This window comes from Strongyloides ratti, scaffold srae_chrx_scaffold0000005, assembly GCF_001040885.1.
Source record: "Strongyloides ratti genome assembly S_ratti_ED321, scaffold srae_chrx_scaffold0000005".
NCBI classification, from domain to species: domain Eukaryota; kingdom Metazoa; phylum Nematoda; class Chromadorea; order Rhabditida; family Strongyloididae; genus Strongyloides; species Strongyloides ratti.
In genome coordinates this window covers 570221-594207 of record NW_020171513.1, presented here as the reverse complement: position 1 = coordinate 594207, position 23987 = coordinate 570221, and the positions used below count along the sequence as shown (strand labels likewise).

Here is a 23987-nt window from a genome sequence, read left to right as displayed (position 1 = left end):
TTAATCTATTATTTTTTACTTTAAAATTTGTACTTTTAAAGTTATTTTATAAATTTATTATATGAAAAATAAACAGTTCGTTTTTTTATCATAAATAAAAATATTTTTAATTTTAAAAATTGAAATATATAAAAAAAGTTTACAAACATGATTCTCTTTTTTTTATAATTGATTATCAATGCTAAGTAGCAAAGTTCTTAATAAATTTAAATATAAATGGGAAGATTCTGAAATGTTTTCATTATTTTTTTTTTGTTTTAAAACTTTTGATTACATTTTTTAGTATTTCAAATGAAATATTATTTTAGGACTTTTATAAGTAAGGTTAATTTATAGTTTATTTGTTTTTAAAGAAAAAGGAAATCTAAAAAGTTTTGATTTAGGGTAATTAATTAAATTATTTTTTATAATAATTTCAGACAAATTTAAATAGATTCAGTTAACTATTTTATTAAAATTGTTAAAAAAATAATAAAACTTTTATTTATTACTAAAAATAGTATAATACATTTTTTATATTCATATATAGAAAAGCGTCACATCGTTCAACACATAAGCAATATTTCATGAGAAGAATTTTTGAATTGAAATATATGACTATTCACTAAAAATTGAGGATTACTAATATTTTTTGTTTGTATCAAATTGATCTAAGAAAATCAAAATAAGCACTTTTTTGTGTGTAGAATAGTTAATAAATTTTTCCATGATTTGAAAACGATTTTATAAAAAAAAACAGTTTTATACGAACTATATTAAAAAAAAAGTTGACTACTCATTTATTTGATGTTTGTATGTCTGTTTACATAAATAAATGTGTAAATTGTATACAAATGAGTGAAAGAAAAATGATATACTTATCGACTTTCGTAGTTTCTTTGGTTTAAAAAACCCAGTTTGAGGTAATTATTGAATTCTGAAGTATATCTTCATTTTTCAAAATTTTGGAACGAAGCTAATATTTAGCTTCTAATAATCACTTAAAAAGAACTATTCGCTTATTAAAATATGTAGTGTTAAAAAAAAAGAGATTTAAAAAATACTACATCAATTAAAATAGTTTAGTTTTTAGATTTTTAATATTTTTTTAACGTTCACTAATCAACAATAATATTTTATCATTTTTAAACTGTAATCTTTTTAAATTTTATTTCTTAGTAATTTTTAGTATTTTTTTAAATAATGTCTAAAAATATAAAATAGTATTAATTGTATAAAAATTCAAGAAATTTAATTTTTTTTTATTTTAAGAAAATATAAAAACGTTTATAATTTACATTCTTATATAATGTTATAGTTGGATATAAATATTTAGCATAAACACAACAATTTTACATTATTTAGCTAGATCGTTTAGATTGACATACAAAAAAAATTAATAAATTGATAATTTTGTAACTATCATTATATTAGGTTGTCCCATTTTAAATGCAGTTTTTTTAATGCGCGACGCTTGTAGCTAGTTTTAATTAATAACTAGCTATGTTTAAAAATTATAAAACATTTACTAGATTCATATGAATCTCCTCTACATAATGACATAAAAATTATGCCAAAATAGAAAGTTTAATTATTTTTTATTTTAATTTTTTGAAATGTCTTCTAAGCGTCGATTCCCCAACATTTTCCTTTTTGATGTCAAAAAAAAGACAAATGAAGCAAAAATAGAAAAAATTTTTGATAATATTTTTGAGGTGAATCTTGTCAATGCTTCTACTGAAAAAAAATTTAAAAAAAAAATTCAGAGTAGGAAATGAGAAGCTTGAGAATTCGCAGTGTAAAGAAAAATTTCATTCTTTTATACAAGCGTCTTGAAACACGATTTTAAAGCCTATTTTTTTCAAATGGTCAGAAGGACATCTAGAGCTGAAGGAGTTTCAAAAATATAGAGTTTCTAACCATTTGTAGCTAATCAAATACTCAAAAAAGAAAGATCAAAAGATATTGCCAAAGTTGAACATAAAGCAAACAATTCATCATATTGATGTCTGTTTTTTTCAACTTTTGAGGGTAAAAATGACTCATTTTTAAAATGAAACATAACCTATGATAAGAATTAAATTCTATGCAGTAATATTATCCACTTTTCATAATAGTTTCATAAAAATTATGTCTTGAAACTACAATAAATTCCAAAACAAGAATATGTTAGTATTTTGGTAGTTTATTGAACAAATTGTGAACTAAGGATCTATGAAACCTAGTAAAACCTGTTGAAACTATGTATACTGAATCCAATTGTGCACAATTAAAAAAGTTTTAATAAAAATAGCTCTAGGGAAAAACTTTTTAGCAAAAAAAACAGCTAATTGATTTTTACAAAAAATTCTCACTCATAGATTTTGGAAACCATGCTCCAAAAACTGAAGGATTTGAAATATAGAAAGTTCTCTTTTACCCAAATTATACCCCTAACTTTAATCTCACAAAACCTTATTTTTATAAAAATTTGAATCATTCTTAAAGAAGAAATTCTTCAAAAACGATAGACTCTTAGAATCTGCTCTTGAAGCTTCTATCGCTTCTAGTTTTTCAAGTTTTTATTCTAAACACTTGAAAAGCTAGTTATCCATTAGAAAACAATGTGATGAATCTAACGATTGTTTTTAGAAGAAAAAATATTAATATTCCACTAAGCTACACGAAATTAAAAATTTAACAAAAAACTGCATTTAAAATGGGACAACCTAATACATTAAAACTTAAATTTTAAAAACTGAAATTTTTTACAAAGTTTCTATGTACTGAGCTATTTCCGGTATAAATAAAATCCTGTTAAAAAATTTTTAATTAGATTTTTTATTGTAATTATTAAAGGGATAATAGTAAAAATATAATTGAGAACAGTATCATTAAAGAAATTTATAAAAAAGAAAAATTAGACATGATAAAGTTTTATAATTACTAATAAGATTTATTTTATATGAAAAACAAAAATAAATGGTTATATCAATGAGCATAAAAAAGTGTGAATCAATCAAACTATGTAATTGGTAAACAATTTACCATTTAATATCAGATTAAATACTTAAATCTAAAAACAATTTATTTTTATAGAAGCAAGTAAAGTGATACTTTTACTACTACTACCAATAAAAAATTAAAAAAAAAACATTGTACTATAAATGGTGAATTAGAACATTAAATATCTTTAGAAAATCTTCTTGATGGATTATATTTTTGTTATTGCTTTCAAAAAATAAGTTGTTTTTAAACTACTAACATTTAGAAACTTTGGTGAAATGGAAGAATTAAATGAAAGCTTTTGAAACAAATTTATTCAATTATCAGATATATCTCATAAACTTATTTAGTGCGTTAGTAAAGTCGCAACTGAAAAATTTATAAATAAAAAAAAGTATTAAATAAGAATATAACATTTAAAACAATAAAAAAATATGTTTACATGCTAATTAAAAAAAACTATTAGTTATTTTTTAAATCCAACATAGTGTTAAAGTTTTTTTAAACTATCTTCTTATTATTTTATTCCTTTTGGAAAAAAGACTTCAATAACTGATCTTATAAATATTTTTTCCTTCAAATAATTTAAAAAATATTGAATTTTTATTAAATTGTATTTGGACGATTATTTAATTATATCTTCTTTTTATATTAGCACTAAAGAGTTAGTAAATGTTATTCAATTTGAAATTTGCATAATATATTTAATTTTTGCTTTTATTATTATGTATAATGTTCTTTTTTCAATGCTTTTAAATATGTAAAAAGCCGATTTTGAGTTATATAATGGATTCTAAAGTATATTCTTTGGGTTTTAATTATTTAAATCAAAAATATTATTAACTTTTAACATTAAATATAATGAAAAATATTTTATTACAAAAAAACGTTTTACTATTATGCATAACGCAAAATTTTATCTGTTTAAATAAATGCATACAATAAAAATTTTTAAAATTTGTTATTTTATTTAAAAAATGTTTCAAAAAGGTTTTTTTAATCGTAAGGTATTTCTAAAAAAATTTTTAAAATTATGATAGTTTTCAGTAGTAATTAAATTTTAAATACATTTTTCATTTTTAAAAATTTTTTATTTCACATTCAATATTTGAAATATCTTTCATATATAACAAAATTTTACTTTTACAATTGATAACTTATAAGAATATAAATACTTAGAAAATAATAAAATATTCACGTGAGCTATCTTATGGAAAGATTAAAACTTATCATGAGAAATTAATTTTAAATTAAGTCTTAATTAACATATATTAATACTTTTTCATATTACAGTTAATTTTGTTAAAATTATTTTTATATAAATCTAATATTTATCTCTTATTTTAAAAATCATTGCTTATAAACGTGTTATTAAAAATTTATTAAATATATATATTTTTTAAAACTTTAAAAATATTTATTTACTGATAATTTTAAATTTAAAAATTCAAGAATAAATCCTTTTATTTGTACTTGTTATGGAAAATTTAATTTTTTTTATCATATTAGTAATTTAAAAAATTGAATTTATTACAAAGTTAAAACATTTATTAATAAAAAAAATTATATTTTAAATTTGATTGTCATTTTTGAACTTGTATAAATTGCGTTTATTAAACACTTTATATTTTACTAAACTTCTTTTTTTGTACAATTTAAAAATAAAAAATTACTGTAAAATTGATATAATCAGTTATAACTCGGCACTTAAAGCATTATATTTATTTTAAATTTTTTATTATAATATATATTACTTTGCCAATTTGAAATGCGATTTTTTTTACACAAGCCTTCAGATAATATTTTTATTCATTTAATAAGAGTTTTAAAAGGGTTTAGCACTTTGTTTGATTCTCAGAATCTACTTTACTAAATAATCAATTAAAAGTGAAAAACAACGGTAAAAATAATTCCTTGACATCAATTTTCATTATATTTTGTCTTCTTAAAACAATATTTGCATTATTTTTTTATTTGAGTTAAAATGAGAAAGAAATGTAACAAGAATGACATATAATATTAATAAAAACTTAAGAAAGAATCTTGTCAATACAACAACAGTAAAAAGATAAGTCAAAAAATTTAGGAAAAAATGTGAAAATTAAGATTAAAGATTGTAGAAAATCGGTTTCAATTGTTTATTGTAAAAATATAAAGAATGATATATATGCAGATTCTTTCAAACAATTATAAAAGTATTTAAAGACTTAGTAGTAAATTAAATCTAAAGTTCTCTGTCGTTTGGAGCAAATTGGAGAAGCAAAACGCTAGATTAATAGATATTCTGTAAGGTAGACAAAAATTTGCAAAGAATAAGCATTACCAAGAGCAGAAGAAAATTAAAAAATAGCAGTTATTCCTCGGAAAGATAAATTATGAAACTATAAAATGTTTTTTTACCATTAATATAATTTGAATAAAAGCAAATTAATTATTTTTGTTTATTATTGTTTAATTTGATGAAAAGATAAAAGAGTTTGTCTTTTCCATATGTGATAATTTTATTCGTATCAAAATTGTTGAGAAATCAAAAAAATTATCGTTTGAAAACTGATCATTTTTGCTACTAAAAAACAGAAACAATTTTTTTACGATAGGATTGTAACATTTAATATAAAATATTTTCTTTTGATTATCATGAAATAAATATAACTGTATTTCGTTAAGAACTATGTGTTCTATTTAGCAATTTTTGTTTTAAATAAAAATGTGTATTTATCATTAAGTAATAAGCGTTTATATATTATATAAAAAAGATGCATTTCATACAAAACATTCTAATATTACTACAAAAATATAAATTTCATATTTCTAACATTATGGAAATTAAAAAAGAAATCTATTCATTGCTATTTTTGTGTTATATTTTTAATCAAAAAAAAGTAATGTTGTACAGAACTTTATAAGAATATTCAAAATAAGTAAAAAAAATAGTTATAAAATTCCAACTATTTGTGTGATCAAATGTTTTTGAAAAAGAGAAAAAATATTGATAAAGAGTATCTAAGTTTTAATATTACAATTCTTTATTTAAATTTATCTTAACCGTTATAACAAAATTTGATAAAATTACTTGTAACTTTTTATTATCAAATGTAAAAGTACTATGATATTTTTTACGCGATTAAGATATTCATTTATTGCAGTACGTTTGTTTTTATTATGTTTTCTCATATCAGTGATAATTTATTTTTAATGTTTTATAGTTAGAAAACCAATGTTTTAGGATCCTTTGTTCAAAATACACATATTTTATTACTTTTTATATTAAGCACATTGTAAAATCAGTATTTTGAAATTGAAAGAATTTAACAATCAACTTTATCAATTTAAAATTCATTAAAAACATTGTTTTTTAATTAATAAAAATTGTTTTGTGAATTTTCTTTAATTTTTATATTTATTTTATAAAACATTTGAGAATCAACTTTAAACACTTTTAAGTTTAAAGAATTTAAAAATAATTCTGTCTTAATTTAAAAAAGAATTGAGATTTTTTCTTTTTTTTTGAATTTTAAAAGTAAGTGACTTTATGTTTTAAACATTTATACCTTTTCTAATTACAAAATTAAAATAGTTTTGTTTCATGTAAACAAGAAAGAAAAATAAAATTAAGACTTTGAGTATGAGATTTAATTTTTTGTTTTTAATTTAAAAAATACATTTTTTTACAATCGGTTAATATGATATCATTACTTAAAATCTAATAACAATTTAAAAAATATATAAATCATAATCTTAACATCTTAAAATTAATTTCTAGCAATTCAATTTATAAATAAATTTAAATTAGCAAAATTCTTCTAATTTTTTAAAATTAAAAAATTCATCAAATAGCAAGTAATTTTACATTCATTAATATAATCTAATTGTAACTATAATAGTTTTTACATATAATTTAAAAAAAGATTTAGCTGTAAGTTATTATTTATCGAGAACCAGATATTATTAAAAAAAATATTTATTAAATTAAATATAATAAATTTTTTACTTTTTCAAAGAAAATAATTTTTATTATGAATATACAAAATCGTATTATTAAAACCAGAAATTAATAGAATGTTCTTATTAAGCTTCTTTTTACTTTAAATAACTTTAAAAACAATTTCTAAAAATAAATGTGTAAAAATTTAAGTTCTTCTTGTTATTTTAAAGATGGAAAAATAAAAATGATAATACTTACATTTGTGAATAAAATAATAATGTTAATAATTATAGTTAACACATTTTTAATAAACCAACTAAAGCGATTATCATAATTTGAAATAATTTTAATAATCAAAAAAATATGATATACAAAATATTATTTCTATTCTTATTCCAGTTTCAATTTTAATATTTCTTAAATAATTGCTTATTAAATAATTATTTATTAATAAATTTAAAATCTTTCACAATTAATATTATTAGGTCAAATTGATGTTGATTGTCGCCACACCGATTGAGTACCAATGACATATCAATTATCACATGAATATCATGCATATTAATTTTAAGTTAAAGAATTATTGTTGCGCAACTATGATCATTCGATAACTTTTTTTTTTAATTCAAAATAATTTTTTTTTTTATAAAATTGGAATATTAGTGAAACAGATATCTAATAATAATAATAATCTTTGCCATAAATTTATAACTTGTCTGTCAAAAACCATTACTGTAATAAATGTTCTTTATAAATGTTTTTATATTAACATCTGTTTTCACTCTTTTTTTTCATATTTATAATTAGTAGAAAATACTACTTTTTTTTTTTTATTATTCTTTCAATTTAAAATATTTTAATTTATTTAAAAGCTTTGTTTAGAAAAAAAAAGTGATAACCCAAAAATACTAAAAGTTATAGTTTTTTTTTTCCTTTAATATCTAGATATTCAAAAAAAAATTGTATCAAATTTTTATCCTATATAACTTGTCACACAACATATCTTATTTTTAAGTTTTAAAAATCATCTAATATCTAAAAAGCATTGTTTTCTCAAAAGTGTTATTTTAGTATAAGTAAAAAAATGAATTAAAAAATTTTCATCAAATGAAGAAGAAATTACTTAAAATTTTTTTATTTTTTTTTTATTTTAAAAATTGTTTTTATTAATGTTTAGAAATTATTTAAATATATTATACAATTATGATATTTATATTGAAGATTTAAATTGTTTTATATTATAAAAGTATATCATACATAATCTTTAATTTAATCCTATTGATAAAAACTAACTTTTGTTAGAAACATACAAAATTTTAATAAAAACATTTTATATAAAATTTAGACTTTACTGCAACAATAATGTAATTTAAACAATGATAATGTTTGCACTTTAATATAATAAAATTTTTGTTCTTTTTAATAATTTTTTTTACATAATATGTCAATTTGAATATGTATAATATTTATATGCTAAGAATAGTATTTTATTTATTACAGTATATTTTTTAATTTTCTTATATACTAAAATTTTATTCTATAATAACAAAATTTTTAAACAATAAAAAGAAACTATTAAATTTAAAAACAAATTTTCCTTATATTTTAAAAGTTTAATTTATAAAGTATAATTAGATGATCAATATAAAATTGTATTTTATAAAAAGCATTAAAATAGGTCGCTCTTTTTAAAGTATGTTAAAATAGGGTATATTGAATCCTGAAATAAAATAATATATCTCTTAATAGATAAAAGTCTAGATTGATGACCAATATTTATTAATTGCAGTTAACCCTGATTTATAGACATATATTTTATTTTAAAATAAAATAAAATTTTCTTTTATTCTACAAAATACAAATATACTAATTATTTATAAAAATAATGAAATTATCAAATATTAAATGTACAACAATTAATATAGTAATGATTCTTATTAAGAGTAAAGATGTAGTTTGTAGAGTAAAAGTTACATAAATTATTCTTTTAAATAATACACATCATAATTTTTTACTACATATATAAACGATTAGAAAAATTTTGTTTAAAATAAATTTTATAGTAATATAGATACTTTTTTTTTTATCATCAATTTAAATATTTTTATATCTATATATAAAAAAATAATAATATGACAGATAATATAGAAGAATTAAGAAAAGCTTTAGGTGATGAAATACCTAAATATATGAATACAGATTTTCATTTAGCAAGATGGTTAAAAGCAAATAAAAATGTAAGTTTATTTTTTTAATTATATTTCTATATATATATATATATATATATAAATTTATTTATTTAGAATGTTAATGATACAATAAAAAAATTTAAAAAATATTTATTAATTAGGCAATGTTATAAATGTGATAATGATACATATTTTGAAAATTTTTATGATAATACAGAAATAATTAATTTTCGTAAAATTTTTTCTCAATCTATATGTGATATTAATTGGTATAATACAAAGGATAATGCATTAATATTTGTTGAATCAGCTGTTCATGATACAAGTAGTGTTACAAAATCTATTCGTATTAATGATTATGTAAGAATATTTTTTACATGTTGTGAATATTTTCAAAGAGTTTTACTTGAATATGAAAAAATTAATGGAAAAAAGTCAAGTGGTATATGTATTTTTGATATGTCAAATTTTTCTTTAATGAACTATACAAATCCCGTAAGTGCTATAAACAAGATGTATGAAAGTAGAATTGATATATGGTTAAATTATTATAGTGAATTGTTAAAAAAAGTTATTATTGTCAATGGGCCAAGAATTATGTCATTATCATGGAAAGTACTTTCGATCCTCTTACCATCAGAAGTACACGATCGTTTTATGTTTGCTAACTCACTTCCTTATGATTTAGAAAAGTCATTATCAATTGATTGTATTCCAAAAGCATTTGGAGGAACAAAATATATTGAAAATTGTTTACCAAATTGTTGCAATATTGTTAGTAATTTAAAAGGAAAAGAATTTACAAAAAGTGGAGATATATGGTTGAAAGAAAAAATTACACCACCAAAAGCATTGACTATATATCTTAGCCCTGGGGAAAAATTAAAAGAAACATTTCATGTTAAAAAAAATCAAAAATTGATATATGAATTTTATTGTAATAGAGATTACACTTTAAAAATAACATTAAGTAAGTACATAACATTTTACTAAACATCTTATTTATATTATTTATTTTAGATGATAGTATCCTCCTTAATCCAGATATTAAATTATCAACACCAGTGTTATCAGCTGAAGATTGTTTTAAAATTCCAGAATCTGGTATTGTTAAATTAGAGTTGACCAATTTAAGTAAGTTAATTAAAATGAGTGGAAAATTAACTGTTGTTATTGTATAACATCAAGGAAACGATATACTTCCTCTGGCATGCTTTTATAATACTTATTTATAAATCTTTTTTTTTTTTTTAAACTTTAATTGTTAAAATAATTGACATTTCTATCAATACATTTTTGGCATTAAAAACAAATTTTCTTCCTATTCTATTTATCTCTTTTTTTAATATATTTCCGTTAAGGTTAAACATGTTTAACTAATAATAAATATAATTTAAAATAAAATTTACAAATAAACAGGCTTTTGTAACGGTATTTGATAAATTATAAATGTTATAAAAAATTTTAATTTCTAAAAAAATAGAAAATAAAAATGAACAGTTACTCAAATGAAATGACACTTACAATATTTATATGTAAAAAAAAAATTTATTTTTACATATATTTTTATACTTTAAGACAAAATATATAAATCTTATTATCATAAAACATTTTCTTTCATTTTTAATATATTTGTTAAAAAATCCAAAATTTATATATATCTATATATATCTAGAAATAAATTTTATGTACCAATAACAACTTTATCATTCGAAATTATAATTTTATTTTAATAAAATAAAATTTTCTAAATTAATTTTTATTTAATAAAATTTTTTAACATTACTCATCATTTGATAATTACAAATAATAAAAGATTATGAATGTCATATAAGTATTGTTTTATTTTATCATATTTTTGTAATTAACTGAACCTGTAATTCTAACAATGTTTTATGTACAATGTTATTATATATATCCAGTCAGCCAACTTTTTCAATCCTGATTAAATTTAGAAGCTTTTTAGAAGGACACAATACTTCCAATTAATGTCATAAATAAATATTCATCATTAACTCATCCTTCAAATCGAACGATTTAAATACGCTCACATATAATATTATATATTAAATATCTATACATATTATATTGAGGTAAAATTGATGCAAATACTAATTATTATATATATAACTATAGTAATTATATTTTTCCTATATCTATTGTATCTTTTATAACAATTCATTCAGTCAAAGTTTTGAAATATTTATTATTAAATGATTGAGTTTTATTTAGAGAAAAAAAAAAAAAACTCTTTGATATTTAATGACATTGATATTGAAAAATGAAGGTTAATCAAGTGCATTATAATAATTTAGCCTTAAAAATTTTTTAATATTACTTTATAAACAATATTTTATCATAGTGTATTTGTTTAAAACTACATTTCTAATATGCTTTTAATCCAGAATTTTTTGCCTATTAAAATAATGGATTTACAAAAAACTATTTATTTTGTTTGGTTTTTTTTTTTGTTTAATTTTACTAACTAACATTTATATCGTATTGTAATCTTTTATCTTCTAACAACAAAGAGAATATTTTTATTTGATTACTATACTATATTCACACCGCGATATTTCATGATATATAATATCAAAATAAATATTGGTAAAAAAAAAAGATTGAGAATCCATTTATCACATTATTTAATTTTAGTTGGTGCATTTTTAATAATAGATTCTTAAGAATTAAATAAATTTTTAATTTATATGTTGTGACTTACAAGCCATAAAAAATTTTTTTAACTATAACATTAAAAATTTCAATGTATTTAAAAATACATGTAAAATAGTTGAGAAATAAATTAGATTCATTTGTTATGACTTGGTTAAGTGAAACAATGATAGTAGCATTTTTTGACAGTTGCATGATTGAATTGTAAAATTGCTTAAAAGCACTATTTATTTGTACTTCATAATATCTTTTCTCTTTTTTAAATTAACATCTTTTTTATTTTTAAATTTATACTATAGCTAGAAATTATTTTACTTCAAAAATAAATCAATTAACATTTTAAATTTGATTTAAAAATTAATGTTATTTTTTTTATTAAATATAAAAATTTTTATTTGTTCTTTAAATATTTATTGTTAAATTTAATGAAACTAAACTATAAAATATATATTTTATTCAAATTTAAATTATGTAGTAGCTTAAAAATACATTACATCATAATTAAATAATCTGTCGCCGTCTCAGATGGCAAAAATTTTATTACTATTTTATTGCTTATTATATCGTGAAATAGTACCCCTACATCAAATATGTTTGATTAAATTAAACCAATGTTTCTTTTATCTCAGTATCCTTTTTAAATAAAAAAATTAACTCTACTAATTTTAATTTTTCTTCAACTTTATTTTTAACATTCCCGTATGAAACTGATTATTTTAACGAAATGTATTATCAAAAAAGTTTACTCTAGCTTGGTAAAATATTATCTTATGCTTTAATTTTGATTTACTTAAAGACTTCCGCTCTTTATTTACAAGCATTATCTATTTCAATCCTATCAACTTTCATTTTTAGGAATTTGGTTAAAGATATTTATTAATTCTTTTATCTATTCACTATCTATTGGTATTGTTATTCTTTTAAAGCATCATTAAATTTGCTTTAACAATTCTTTTGATATTATAACAAAAATATAAAAAAAGTTAAAAAAAATTTGGAAAAGTAATTTTATAAATATCTTTTTGTTTATTAGAAAATTGTTTCTTTACATTAGTAAGAAACAATTTTCACCTTTAAATAGTAAAAATTACTAGTATAATTCCTCCTGTCATTACTTCAAAACCAGTAATTGTTCACAATTCTGTGAATAATACAAATACAGACATTAATAAACATTATAAAACTCAAACTTCATTAGCAGAATCTGCTTACTCATCATTGGAAAGCCCTTTGGGGCGATCCACAAATATTGTTACAGATAATCAAAATAATGTTGATGATAGTATATCATTAATTCAAAGATGTGTTGTAATATATGCTGATTGTAATGGATATGGTATAACAACATCAAAAACTTATCCTGTTATAGTTGAAAATATTGATAAAAACGGACCATCATTTAAAGCCGGTGTCAAAAAAGGAGATAGAATATTTAAAGTTAATGGAATTCAAATTACTAGAACAAATTGTTCTAAAGTTTTAAATATGATTTATGAAAATTGTAATGTAGTTTTAACATTACTTAGTAAACCTTTTGATAATACACAATTATTAAATGAAAATAATCAAAGAAATATTGAGGTATGTATAAAAAGTTTAAAATGAATTAATTTTATTATTATATATTAACAATTTTCTACATGTAATATAATATATTTATTTATAAATTTTTAGAAACAAAAGATTGAAGAATTAAAGAAAGAAAAGATAACAACTATTAATCAAATGTTACAGGATGAAAAAATAAATGTTGAGGTAAAATTCTTTTATAATATTTTTATTTAATTGTTTATAGAAATTAAAAGCATCTTCACCAAATAATAAAACACCATTAAAAAGAGCATTAAAACGTATTGAAGTACTTCAATCACAATTGAAAAAGTTAGACAGTAATTTAGTTGATGGTCAGGTAAAATTATTATTTATTATTAAAAAATAAATTATTCTTTTTTTCTTTTTTCTTTTTTTTTTTTGTATTTCTATACTATAATTTAATTTTTACTATTACATAGTTTAAAAGATATATAATCAAAAAAGTTTTATTTTTATTTTGTTGTTGTCTTACCCCTTTATTCAAAATATCTTATTAAACTTCTATTCTATGAATATTGGCGTCAATAGGCCATTTAATAAGGCGTTTCCCAAGAGAACATACTGACAGATTTATTTTTACATTGTAACTAAGCTATTTTCACATTTTTGCGCAGTTATGTCATGTCAAAGTTTAACAAAATCTGGATATATATTTTATAAACTATAACTGAGATAAATTTACTGTTTCTATTACATAAAAATATCCTAAAATGTTAGTTTCTTTTTATAAAACATTCATTTTTAGATTGATGATTATGAAACAATAGCTGACGATTCATCATTTATTGTATCTCAAAATCATTCATTGAAACATAGTCACTTTTATGAAACACATAAACCAGTTATGAGTAATATTAAAGGAAATGATGGGTATAGCATTTCTAAAGAATCTGATAATTTTTCAATGCCATCTTCAATTAATTTATCCACTCATGGACCTTTCTCAAATTTACCTGAATTAAAAAGTCGCCCAGCACATCTTGCTATTTTTATTAATTATTTGTTACAATTTGCTGATCCAAGTTGTTTAGTAAGTTTTAATTAACCTTTTTTTTTTTATTTTATTTAATATAAAAATTTATATAAATATATTATATATATATTTTTGTTTTAGTTATTTTGTCTAATAACAGATGTATATCAAACAGCTCCTGTTACATATAAAGAATTACGTAAATGGGCATATGAAATATTTTCAACATTTTTAATACCAAATGCTCCATTATCTATGCCATCAATTGATCAAAATATTATTCAAAATATTGATAAAATTTTAGCAAAACCATATTCATGTAATGAAGAATATCTTGAAGAATTACATATTGTTTTTATACCAAGTAAAAGAAAAGCATTAGAAAATGTTAATTTAGATTTAATCACCTTTCGTCACAAACAACAATTAGGTTTAGGTGATATTTTTGAACCAAAAATTTTAGAACAACTTGGTAAAAATGGTAATGGTATGGAAGATAGAATTGCTGAACAAATGTTATTAAAAACATTAGAGTCCCAATATAATTTAATTAATGGAGATTTAGAAAAAGCAAATTCAAAAAATGTAGCTATAATTTGTTCATTAGCTACAGTTATAAAAAATTATTTTGGCATGAAACCTAATTCAACACATTTTGAAAAACTTCTTGAAAAAATTCCAACATTTGTAACTAAAGATAAAAGTGGGGGAGTGTTTAAAATGAAAAATATAAATCAAAAAAGAATTGTAAACATTAAGGGGCATCAATTTATATTACAACCTGTAAATATTACAATATTTTGTTATCAATGTCAAGAAGCAGTCTGGGGAGTTAACCCTCAAGCATATTTTTGCCAAAGTAAGTACAATATTAAGATTTATTATTTATGTTAAGGGAATTGATAGTTATCTTTTATCATTAATAATCTTTCAGATTGTGATGTTGTTATCCATAAAATTTGTTCTCAAAATTTAGTCGATCATTGTTATCCAGCAACACAACATAAAAAAAATCAACAAATAAAAAAAAAAGTTACATCAACATTACTTAGTGGTAAAACAACTACTTCTGATCTATCACAAAATAATACTATAAATACACAATATAATACTTCTGATTATAGTATGCCAATGAAAAATGTTATGTCTCTTCATGATATTAACAATACAAGATATCAACCAATAAGCACTTCATCTTCTGGGCCATCAAACAATGCAAGCAGTTTGGGTGGTTTTACAACTACTGGTATGATTCCACCAAATGTTATGGAAAGGACGGCTGCTTATGTTAAAGCTACTGCCGCATACTCAAATGCCACTATAAATAAACCGCCGACAGGATCAATTGTTATTGATGATACTATATATAATAAAAGTACTTTTTCAGATAGTGATATTATATCAACTGGTTCTACTTGGATAACAAATAGTGATTTAAAAGGAAAATCTGTTTCTAGGTCCCAAAGTTTACATTGCAATAAAGTAAGTTATATTAATTATTATAATTAAATATTAAAAAAAATTTTTTTTTTTTAGTCACTTGATATTAAATCACGGGTGAATATTGGAAAAAGTGATGGGCAACAAATATTACCTTGTGTAAACGAATTGTCGCAGATGGATTTAAGAGAAAATAATGATAATTCTCTTAATGAAAAATATACAAATGTTTTATCTAATGGTGATGAAACAGACATTTTTGTTGATTCAGGTGATAATGATAGTGATCTTGATGTTAATCTTGAAATACCAACACTTGAAAGTATTTTAAGTACAGAAACAATAAGACATCTTAAACCAAAAGAAAGAAAAAGACAAGAAGTATTAAATGAATTTTTTTATACAGAAAAAACTCATCTTAGAAATTTAAAAGTATTATATAAAGTATTTTATTGTCCATTATTAACAAAAAAATGGTGTTCATCATATGAAATTGAAATATTATTTGGTCAACTTGAAGAATTACTTGATATACATAGAGAAATAATTAAAAAATTTGAAGCACGTATGGATATTTGGCGTCAAAAACCAGATTATAATGGATTGTATGGTGATATAAGTGATTTAGTTCTTTCTATATTTCAAGGTTCTGATGGTGAAAGACTTAAATATACAGCAGCAGAATATTGTAAAAATCAACAATATGCATTAAATTATTTAAGAAAAAAACAAGGTAAAGGAAAAGAAGATTTATTGGCAAAATTTTTAATGGTTGCTGAAAATAATAGTTTATGTAGAAAACTACAATTAAAAGATATGTTACCAATGGAAATGCAACGTCTTGTAAAATATCCACTTTTACTTGAGGGTGTTGCTAAATATACACCAGATCCATCACCAGAATATGATGGTTTATTAAATGCTATAAATGCTGCTAAAAAAATTGTATCATATGTTAATGCAGCAAAAGAAGCATCAGAAAATGAAAGAAAATTAATGGAAATTAATAGTAGAATTGATATGTCATATAAATCATCTTCAAATGAAATAATAAAATCATTTGATATTACAAAACATAAATTAATTCATGATGGAAGTTTGCAATGGAAAATAACAAAAAATAAAATTATTGATATGCATGTTGTATTATTACATGGTTATTTAATATGTTTAACAAAAAGTTCTGATGGCAACAAACTTTATTTAAAATCTCATGAAACTTCAAAAGATGTTAGATTACATCCAATAATGTTTTTAAATAACTTAATGATACGTGAAAAAGCAAATGATAAACGTGCATTTTTTGCATTATATAAAACAAGTGATTCACAACAAATGTTTGATGTTGTTGCACCAACTGTATCAGAACTTAAAACATGGTTTAGATTTTTAGGTGAACAAATAGAAATAATACAAAAAGATAATCTTAGTGATCCAACATTAAGATTAAATGATAGTCATAATGAAATTAAAAATAGATTATTATTATCTAATAGTGATGATATAAATGGTTCAGATTCAGATAAAGTTCATGTTGTTACACATCCAAGATTAGTTGATGCTAATGAAATAATGATTCAACAACCAACTGTTTTTGAACATGCTGAACCAATATTAACACCAGAAGAGAAACTTAAAAGAAATGATAGAATAATTGTAGCAGCATTATGTGAAAAACATCAAATATTATGTTCATTAATAAGTTCAATATCAAAAGAACAATTAATACAACTATCAGAAAAATTAGCTGGTTTATCAGTGGTAGATTTAAAACAAAAAGATTCAAAAGAACTTGCATTATCAGCAATAGTTCATGGTAATCGTTTATTAGATTCTATAAATAAAGGAATGTCTGTCCGTCGTAGTAATGATAGTGAATCAACTTATCAATTAGATGACTATGAAAAACATCTCCCATCTGTTCCTTGCTATAAATTAACAACAATTGCAGCTCCGCTTATGAATCATCTAAAAGCACTCCTTCAAACTATTCAAGATCAACAAAATGAAATAATTGAACTTAAAAAACAATTAAATACAACAATTGGACATTTAGTAATGAAAGGTTTGCCATTAGATGATACTCCACCCGCAGTTCCAAACACATTACCCCCAGAGGATTTATAATTTTTTATAGTTTATATCGTTTTAATATAACTGTACATAAAAAATTAAAAAGAAAAAAGAATGTTGCTTCCTTGAAAAATATTTTGTTTTCAAAAAAATATTTTTTTTTTATTTGCAAAGCTTTTATATTTGAAATAAATATATAAAAACTATTATTTTATATTGTAAAATGTTAAAACAAAAAAATTGTTTTTAAAAATAAAATTATATCTTATTTTTTAATGATACTTTTTCTCTTAAAAATCTTCTCAATATTTTTCCAGCTGGGGATTTTGGTATTTCATCAATAAATTCAACTCCACCCTTTAAATGTTTATAATGAGCTACTTTATTTGCAACATAATCATATACATCTTTTTCATTTAATGTTTTATCTTTTTTAACAACAAAAGCTTTAGGCAATTCACCTGCATCATTATCTGGTATACCAATAACAGCACAATCTTGAACTTTTGGATGAGATAATAATATATCTTCTAATTCTGCAGGTGCTACTTGAAGTCCTTTTACTTTAATAAGTTCTTTAATTCTATCAACAATAAATAAATTGTTATGTTTGTCGACAAATCCAATATCTCCTGTTCTAAGCCATCCATTACGATCAATCATTTCATCAGTTTCATGTTGTTTTTTATAATATCCTAACATAATAGTTGGTCCACGTAACCATATCTCACCCTTTTCACCAATATTTTGTTCTTTTCCTGTTTCTACATCAACAATTTTCATCTCATAATTTGGTGCTAATCTTCCAGCAGCAGATGTGTTTGAATTTTCATCAACAAATGGAAAATGTGATCCCATACCAACTTCAGTCATTCCATATCCTTGATAAATATGTTGTATACTAGGATATTTTTTTCTAACTTCATCAATTAAATCTTTACCACATGGTGCAGCACCTGTTAAAATAAAACGTAAACTGGTAAGATCATATTTTTGGGGTATTGAATGTTTTGCTAAAAATACAAGAATTGGTGGTACAAGTGCTAAAACTTTAATTTTATATTTTTGTATCATACTACAAAATATATTTTGATCAAAATGTTTCATTATAATACCAGTGCTTCCTCTTAATAAGTTATTTATTAATAAACCAAAACCATAAATATGATAAAATGGAAGGAATAATAGAGATGATTCGTCCTCCCATGATTGTATATATTTTGATAATGATGGTAAAATAGTACTTTCAAAATGATGTTCTACTGCATTCATCATTGTTCCAAAATTTTTATTCGATAACATTACTCCTTTTGGTGTTCCAGTTGTTCCAGAAGAATATGGTAAAATAAGAATATCTTTCACAGGATCAATATTAATATGAGAATCTTTTAAATCTGGTGTTGCAGCAAGAACATCACTAAATTTATAAGTACCAAATGGTAATTCTTCAGTTGGTTTCTTTAAATCATTTAATAGTACTATCATTCTTATTTTAGGACAATTTTTAGCAACTTTTAAAACTTTGTTTAAAACTTCTTTAGAACAAAAAACAATTTTTGAATCTGAATCAATAAGTTGTGTTTCTATTTCACGTTCATTAAAAGCATAACTCATTCCTGAAAGTGTAATACCTCTTAAAGAACATCCAAGAAATATTGGTAATATTTCCCAACTATTAAATGTTACAAAAGTTGCAACATCTGGTTTTTTAAAACCATTATTTTTTAAAAATGAAGCAACAGAATAAGCATTGAGGAAAATTTGTTTATATGTAATTTTAATTGATTCATCTTCAGCAGATATCTATAATAAAAAAATAAAATTATATAATTGTATATTAATATTTATAACTTACTAAACATGGTTTATCACCAAAACGTTTATGATAGTCCCAAATTTTTTCTAAAATTACTTCATGAAGAGGTTCATCAGCAACTTTAACAGACTTCAAGGTTGACTTAAAAATCATAATTTTCTAAAAAAAAAAATTTTTTTATATATAGTAAACATGTCTAAATGTTATTAAAAATTTTATATTAAATTAATTAGTAATGAAAGTTATTTTAAAAATATAATTAAATATAAAACATTTTCAAATAATGTTGTTCTATTTTATACGAAAACGATGTAGGCATGTTAAATTGATAATAAAACTTTATTCTTGATAAAGTTGATTATCATGCTACAGACTATAGATAGATGTAAACTATAATTTAATTTTATTGTATGATCTCACCATCAATTTAATGATTAACTAAATGAAATGTTTTTAAATACTTTTAGATACTTTTATACAGTTTTTATATTTTTCTTTATAACATACATTTTAACACAAGTATTTTTAACGTTAATTATTCCTTATAATCATTGATTAAATAAAGTAAAAAAATTTAGTGTATACTATTTATAAAAAAATTATAAATTTATTTTTATAAAACACTTTTACATAATTAAATTGTCTTTTTTGATATAATTATAATGTTTAAAAAAAAAGTAGGAAAATTTTACCATTATGATAATTAAATTAACTGTCGAATTTATTGCAAAAAAAAATGCCGATGACAGATTGTGAATGATTATTTAATAAAAATTGAAAAGAAATATAAAATTGAATTTTTAACGTATCAATTTGTCTTTTTAAAATTATTTTAAAAATGCAGAGTATACTTTGAAAAAATATTAAAAAAAAATTATGATATGATGAATAGTTTGCCCAATAGCAATATAAACTATTTACGCTAAAATTTCTTTAATTCAAAAAAGTTTCTTTTTCATCAAGAGAAATATTATTATACATTTCATCATCTTCAATATCTTTTTCATCAAATGCTAAATTATTTGACTCAAAATCTCCTATTTGAACAATTTCTCTATTTTTATCATTGTTAAATTTTTTTCCTTTAAAAAAAACTTTTTCAATTAATGATCCTTTTTTTTGTTTGTTATTTTCTATATTATCTTGTTCATCATCGTCATCATCATCATCTTCATCTAAACCACATGATTCTGCCATTGGTAATTCAAATCCGCCATGACCTGATTTTTCTTCTTTTAACCGAATATATTTATATTCAATACTATAAATAATTAAAATATATAATAATAATATACTATTTTACCTTTTTCCTTTTCTATACATAAAATAAACTAAAATAATTAAAAAAATAACTAAAATAACAATAATAAATATTGTTATTTTAATTTCATTTGATAAATTTGAACAAAATGAAAGAGTTTTTGTTGTCTTAATTCCACTTAAAATACAATGTTTTGATGGTATATAATGAATTGTTTGTTTTCCATTTATACATTCACCTTTTATTTCTTGATAATCATTAACATCACATAAAGGGCAAGCATATTTTGTTTCTAATATCATATGATATAAACAACCATCACATGTACCATCAGGGCAATTTTTGGATAAACGTAATAATGATTCTGTTGTTGTTCCTAATGAACAACGTGCTGTGATAACAGTCATCGTTCCATTTATACATGTTTTTGAATTAAAATTAACTGGTGAAAAAAATATATGAGTATCAATAAAATTTAAAGTGTCATTTTCATTAGAATATTCAAGAATTGCATCAGATAAATAAATATGTTTATATTTTCTGTCTTGTGTAATCATTTCAATTTTTTCTCCTAATATAAATGGTGAAGTAAATTCAATAATATCATCTTGTTCAGTTATATTAGTATTAGTTTTATTATTCTCAATATGAGTATTTGAAAGAAGAAAAGCAGTTTTTCTACATACAGCAACATTTTCAATAATATTAAAATAAAATTCATTTAAATCTTTATTATTATCTCCAATTTTTTCATCATTTTTTTGATTATTTAAAAATATATCATAAGTATTAATATCTCTACAGTTAATATTTTTATCACCTAATGAAACATTATAAAAATGATAATATGAATGTCCATCTTTTGTAAATATTTTAACACCAGTTGTATTTAATATTTTTGATTTAAGTGGTTTAAAATCTAATGTTATAGTATTATTTTTAAATTTTAACTGGTTATTAAATTTGCATGTTTTAAAATTTTCTGATATCATATTTTCTGGACATTTAATACATGCATTTTCAATATTGTGTGCAGATGAATTTAATAATGTTCCTTGGGGACAAGATACACATGATGTTGTATTTATATTTACAAAATGACCAGGAGGACAACTTTCACAGTCACCATCTAAATTAACTTTTGAACAAGGAAAGCATTCATATGCACCATTTTTATTACCAACATTAGTTATATTTAATGAATATATTCTTGCATAATCTGTTAAAGAATCATTATCTGTATTTGATGTACTTCTCATAAAAGCAAATAAAAATTGTCGTTCTTTTGTTCCTAATATAGGATGTTTAAATATGGACCTTTTAAATGTTCCATCAAATGTTGCAATTATTTTATAGTATGATGATAATTGTGGAGCTTCTTCAACAAAATAAAATATACAATTTTCATAAAGACAATTAAGTTGTAAATCAAAAGATATCTCAGCAATTGGATTTTCATTTGTACCAAAATCTGTTGGTTGTAATAATGGATTATTAAAAGATGAAATTTTAATAGAAAATTCAAAAACAATACCAGTATCACGTGTCTTAAGAGTTTCAAAATAATCACCTGAAGGTATCCATGATTCTTCAAATAAACATTTTTTTTGAATATTTCCATAATTATATTCACATGATGTCTCTATGTTATCAGGAATAACATCCCATCTTGTTATATATTGCCCATATCTTGGAGCATAATTTTTAGGGCATTTAGAACATGAAATACCATTAGATGAATAAGTTCCTCTTTTACAATATTCACATTTTCCATTATCAACATTTCTTATCATGCCTAAAGGACATTTTGGACAATTATATAAATGTCTTTCAAATATATTGTCTACTCCACCTGAACATATTTTTGGATTTGTTTCTTCAAATTTTATTGTATAACCATTTTTTTCAAAACATGTTTCACTTCTTTTTTCATGAAAATCCATATTTGTACATGGAGGTTTTTTTAAACATATATAACTTTTTCCTAATGAATATGTACCATAAGGACATAAATTACATTTATATGATCTATATTCACTATATGTATTTTCTGGACAAATATCACATTTTGTAGAACCATCTATTTCAGAAAAAGTACCAGGTGGACAAGGAGTACATGTTGTTGTATAGGCTATTCCTATTATATCAATTTTTAAAACATAAATTACATCAGCTAATGTTGTCATTTCAATATTATTAGTTATTGTCCATGTTATTGAATTTTGTCCTTCTCTTAAATTTAATTTTTTAGTTTTTATTATATCATTTCCTTTAATTAAAGTATCATCATTATTATCATTTTTAATATATTTTGAAAAATAACTACTTAAATCTTGATATCTTTTACATTGTTCATCTTTAACATCAATTGTTGATATAAGTCCTCTAGAATTACGTGGCATTTTATATATAATTTCAATATAACCATTTTTAATAACATGAACATTTATTGTTAATTTTGAGATACATCTTGATGGTATATATCTTAAACCACCATTTTGAATAATCCATCCATTACTACATTCTAAAGTTGATTGTTGTGATGTTTGTGAAAAAAAAGTTGAAAATTCATTATTTTTATAATTTTCTACAGTAAATTCACTTGGTAATCCTTTATCAAAATACTCATAACGTGCCCCATTTCTTAATGAATATGTTCCTGGTTTACATTTTTCACATTTTAATGTTTCCATTGATAAATAATGACCACTATTACAATAAAAATTACAACTTATTCCTCCAATAGGTTTTGGTAAATTTGAGCATAAAATATTAGGATTTTTTGGCAAAGCTATTCTCCATCGTTCATCTTTTGAGTTACATTTTGTAAATTGATATTCAATTTCATCTTTTGTACAATTATATTCATTTGTTATAACAAATATATTAATACAAAATAATCTTAAAAAATTAATTTTTTATATATATATAATATTAAAAAAATTAAACTTACAAAAAAAAATAAAATAAATATTTCCCTGCCATTATTATTTTTACTTGAAATCAATATTTTACGACATGTGTTTCATTTGTTTCTTTTATTTATATTCTAAAAAGCAAATAAATACATAAAAGAATAA

The 23987-nt window shown here is 21.2% G+C and overlaps 4 protein-coding genes across 4 annotated transcripts; 2 read left to right on the top strand and 2 right to left on the bottom strand.

The window, feature by feature from the left end:
* Positions 1 to 9021: 9021 nt before the first annotated feature.
* Positions 9022 to 10259, top strand: SRAE_X000231400 (CRAL-TRIO domain and CRAL/TRIO, N-terminal domain-containing protein; the record flags this gene model as incomplete). The annotated part of the gene is made up of 3 exons (XM_024645512.1): positions 9022 to 9126; positions 9193 to 10048; positions 10099 to 10259. 3 exons carry the CDS (start codon positions 9022 to 9024, stop codon positions 10257 to 10259), a joined length of 1122 nt encoding a protein of 373 aa, XP_024499787.1.
* A 1637-nt stretch (positions 10260 to 11896) lies between these two features.
* On the top strand, positions 11897 to 17884 carry SRAE_X000231300 (RhoGEF2; the record flags this gene model as incomplete). The annotated part of the gene is made up of 8 exons (XM_024645511.1): positions 11897 to 11955; positions 12846 to 13332; positions 13426 to 13506; positions 13547 to 13660; positions 14090 to 14374; positions 14459 to 15176; positions 15252 to 15799; positions 15854 to 17884. 8 exons carry the CDS (start codon positions 11897 to 11899, stop codon positions 17882 to 17884), a joined length of 4323 nt encoding a protein of 1440 aa, XP_024499786.1.
* Positions 17885 to 18088: 204 nt separating this feature from the next.
* On the bottom strand, positions 18089 to 19799 carry SRAE_X000231200 (Acyl-CoA synthetase family member 2,mitochondrial; the record flags this gene model as incomplete). The annotated part of the gene is made up of 2 exons (XM_024645510.1): positions 18089 to 19633; positions 19686 to 19799. 2 exons carry the CDS (start codon positions 19797 to 19799, stop codon positions 18089 to 18091), a joined length of 1659 nt encoding a protein of 552 aa, XP_024499785.1.
* Positions 19800 to 20579: 780 nt separating this feature from the next.
* On the bottom strand, positions 20580 to 23892 carry SRAE_X000231100 (Insulin-like growth factor binding protein,N-terminal domain-containing protein; the record flags this gene model as incomplete). The annotated part of the gene is made up of 3 exons (XM_024645509.1): positions 20580 to 20907; positions 20950 to 23808; positions 23861 to 23892. 3 exons carry the CDS (start codon positions 23890 to 23892, stop codon positions 20580 to 20582), a joined length of 3219 nt encoding a protein of 1072 aa, XP_024499784.1.
* Positions 23893 to 23987: the final 95 nt, after the last annotated feature.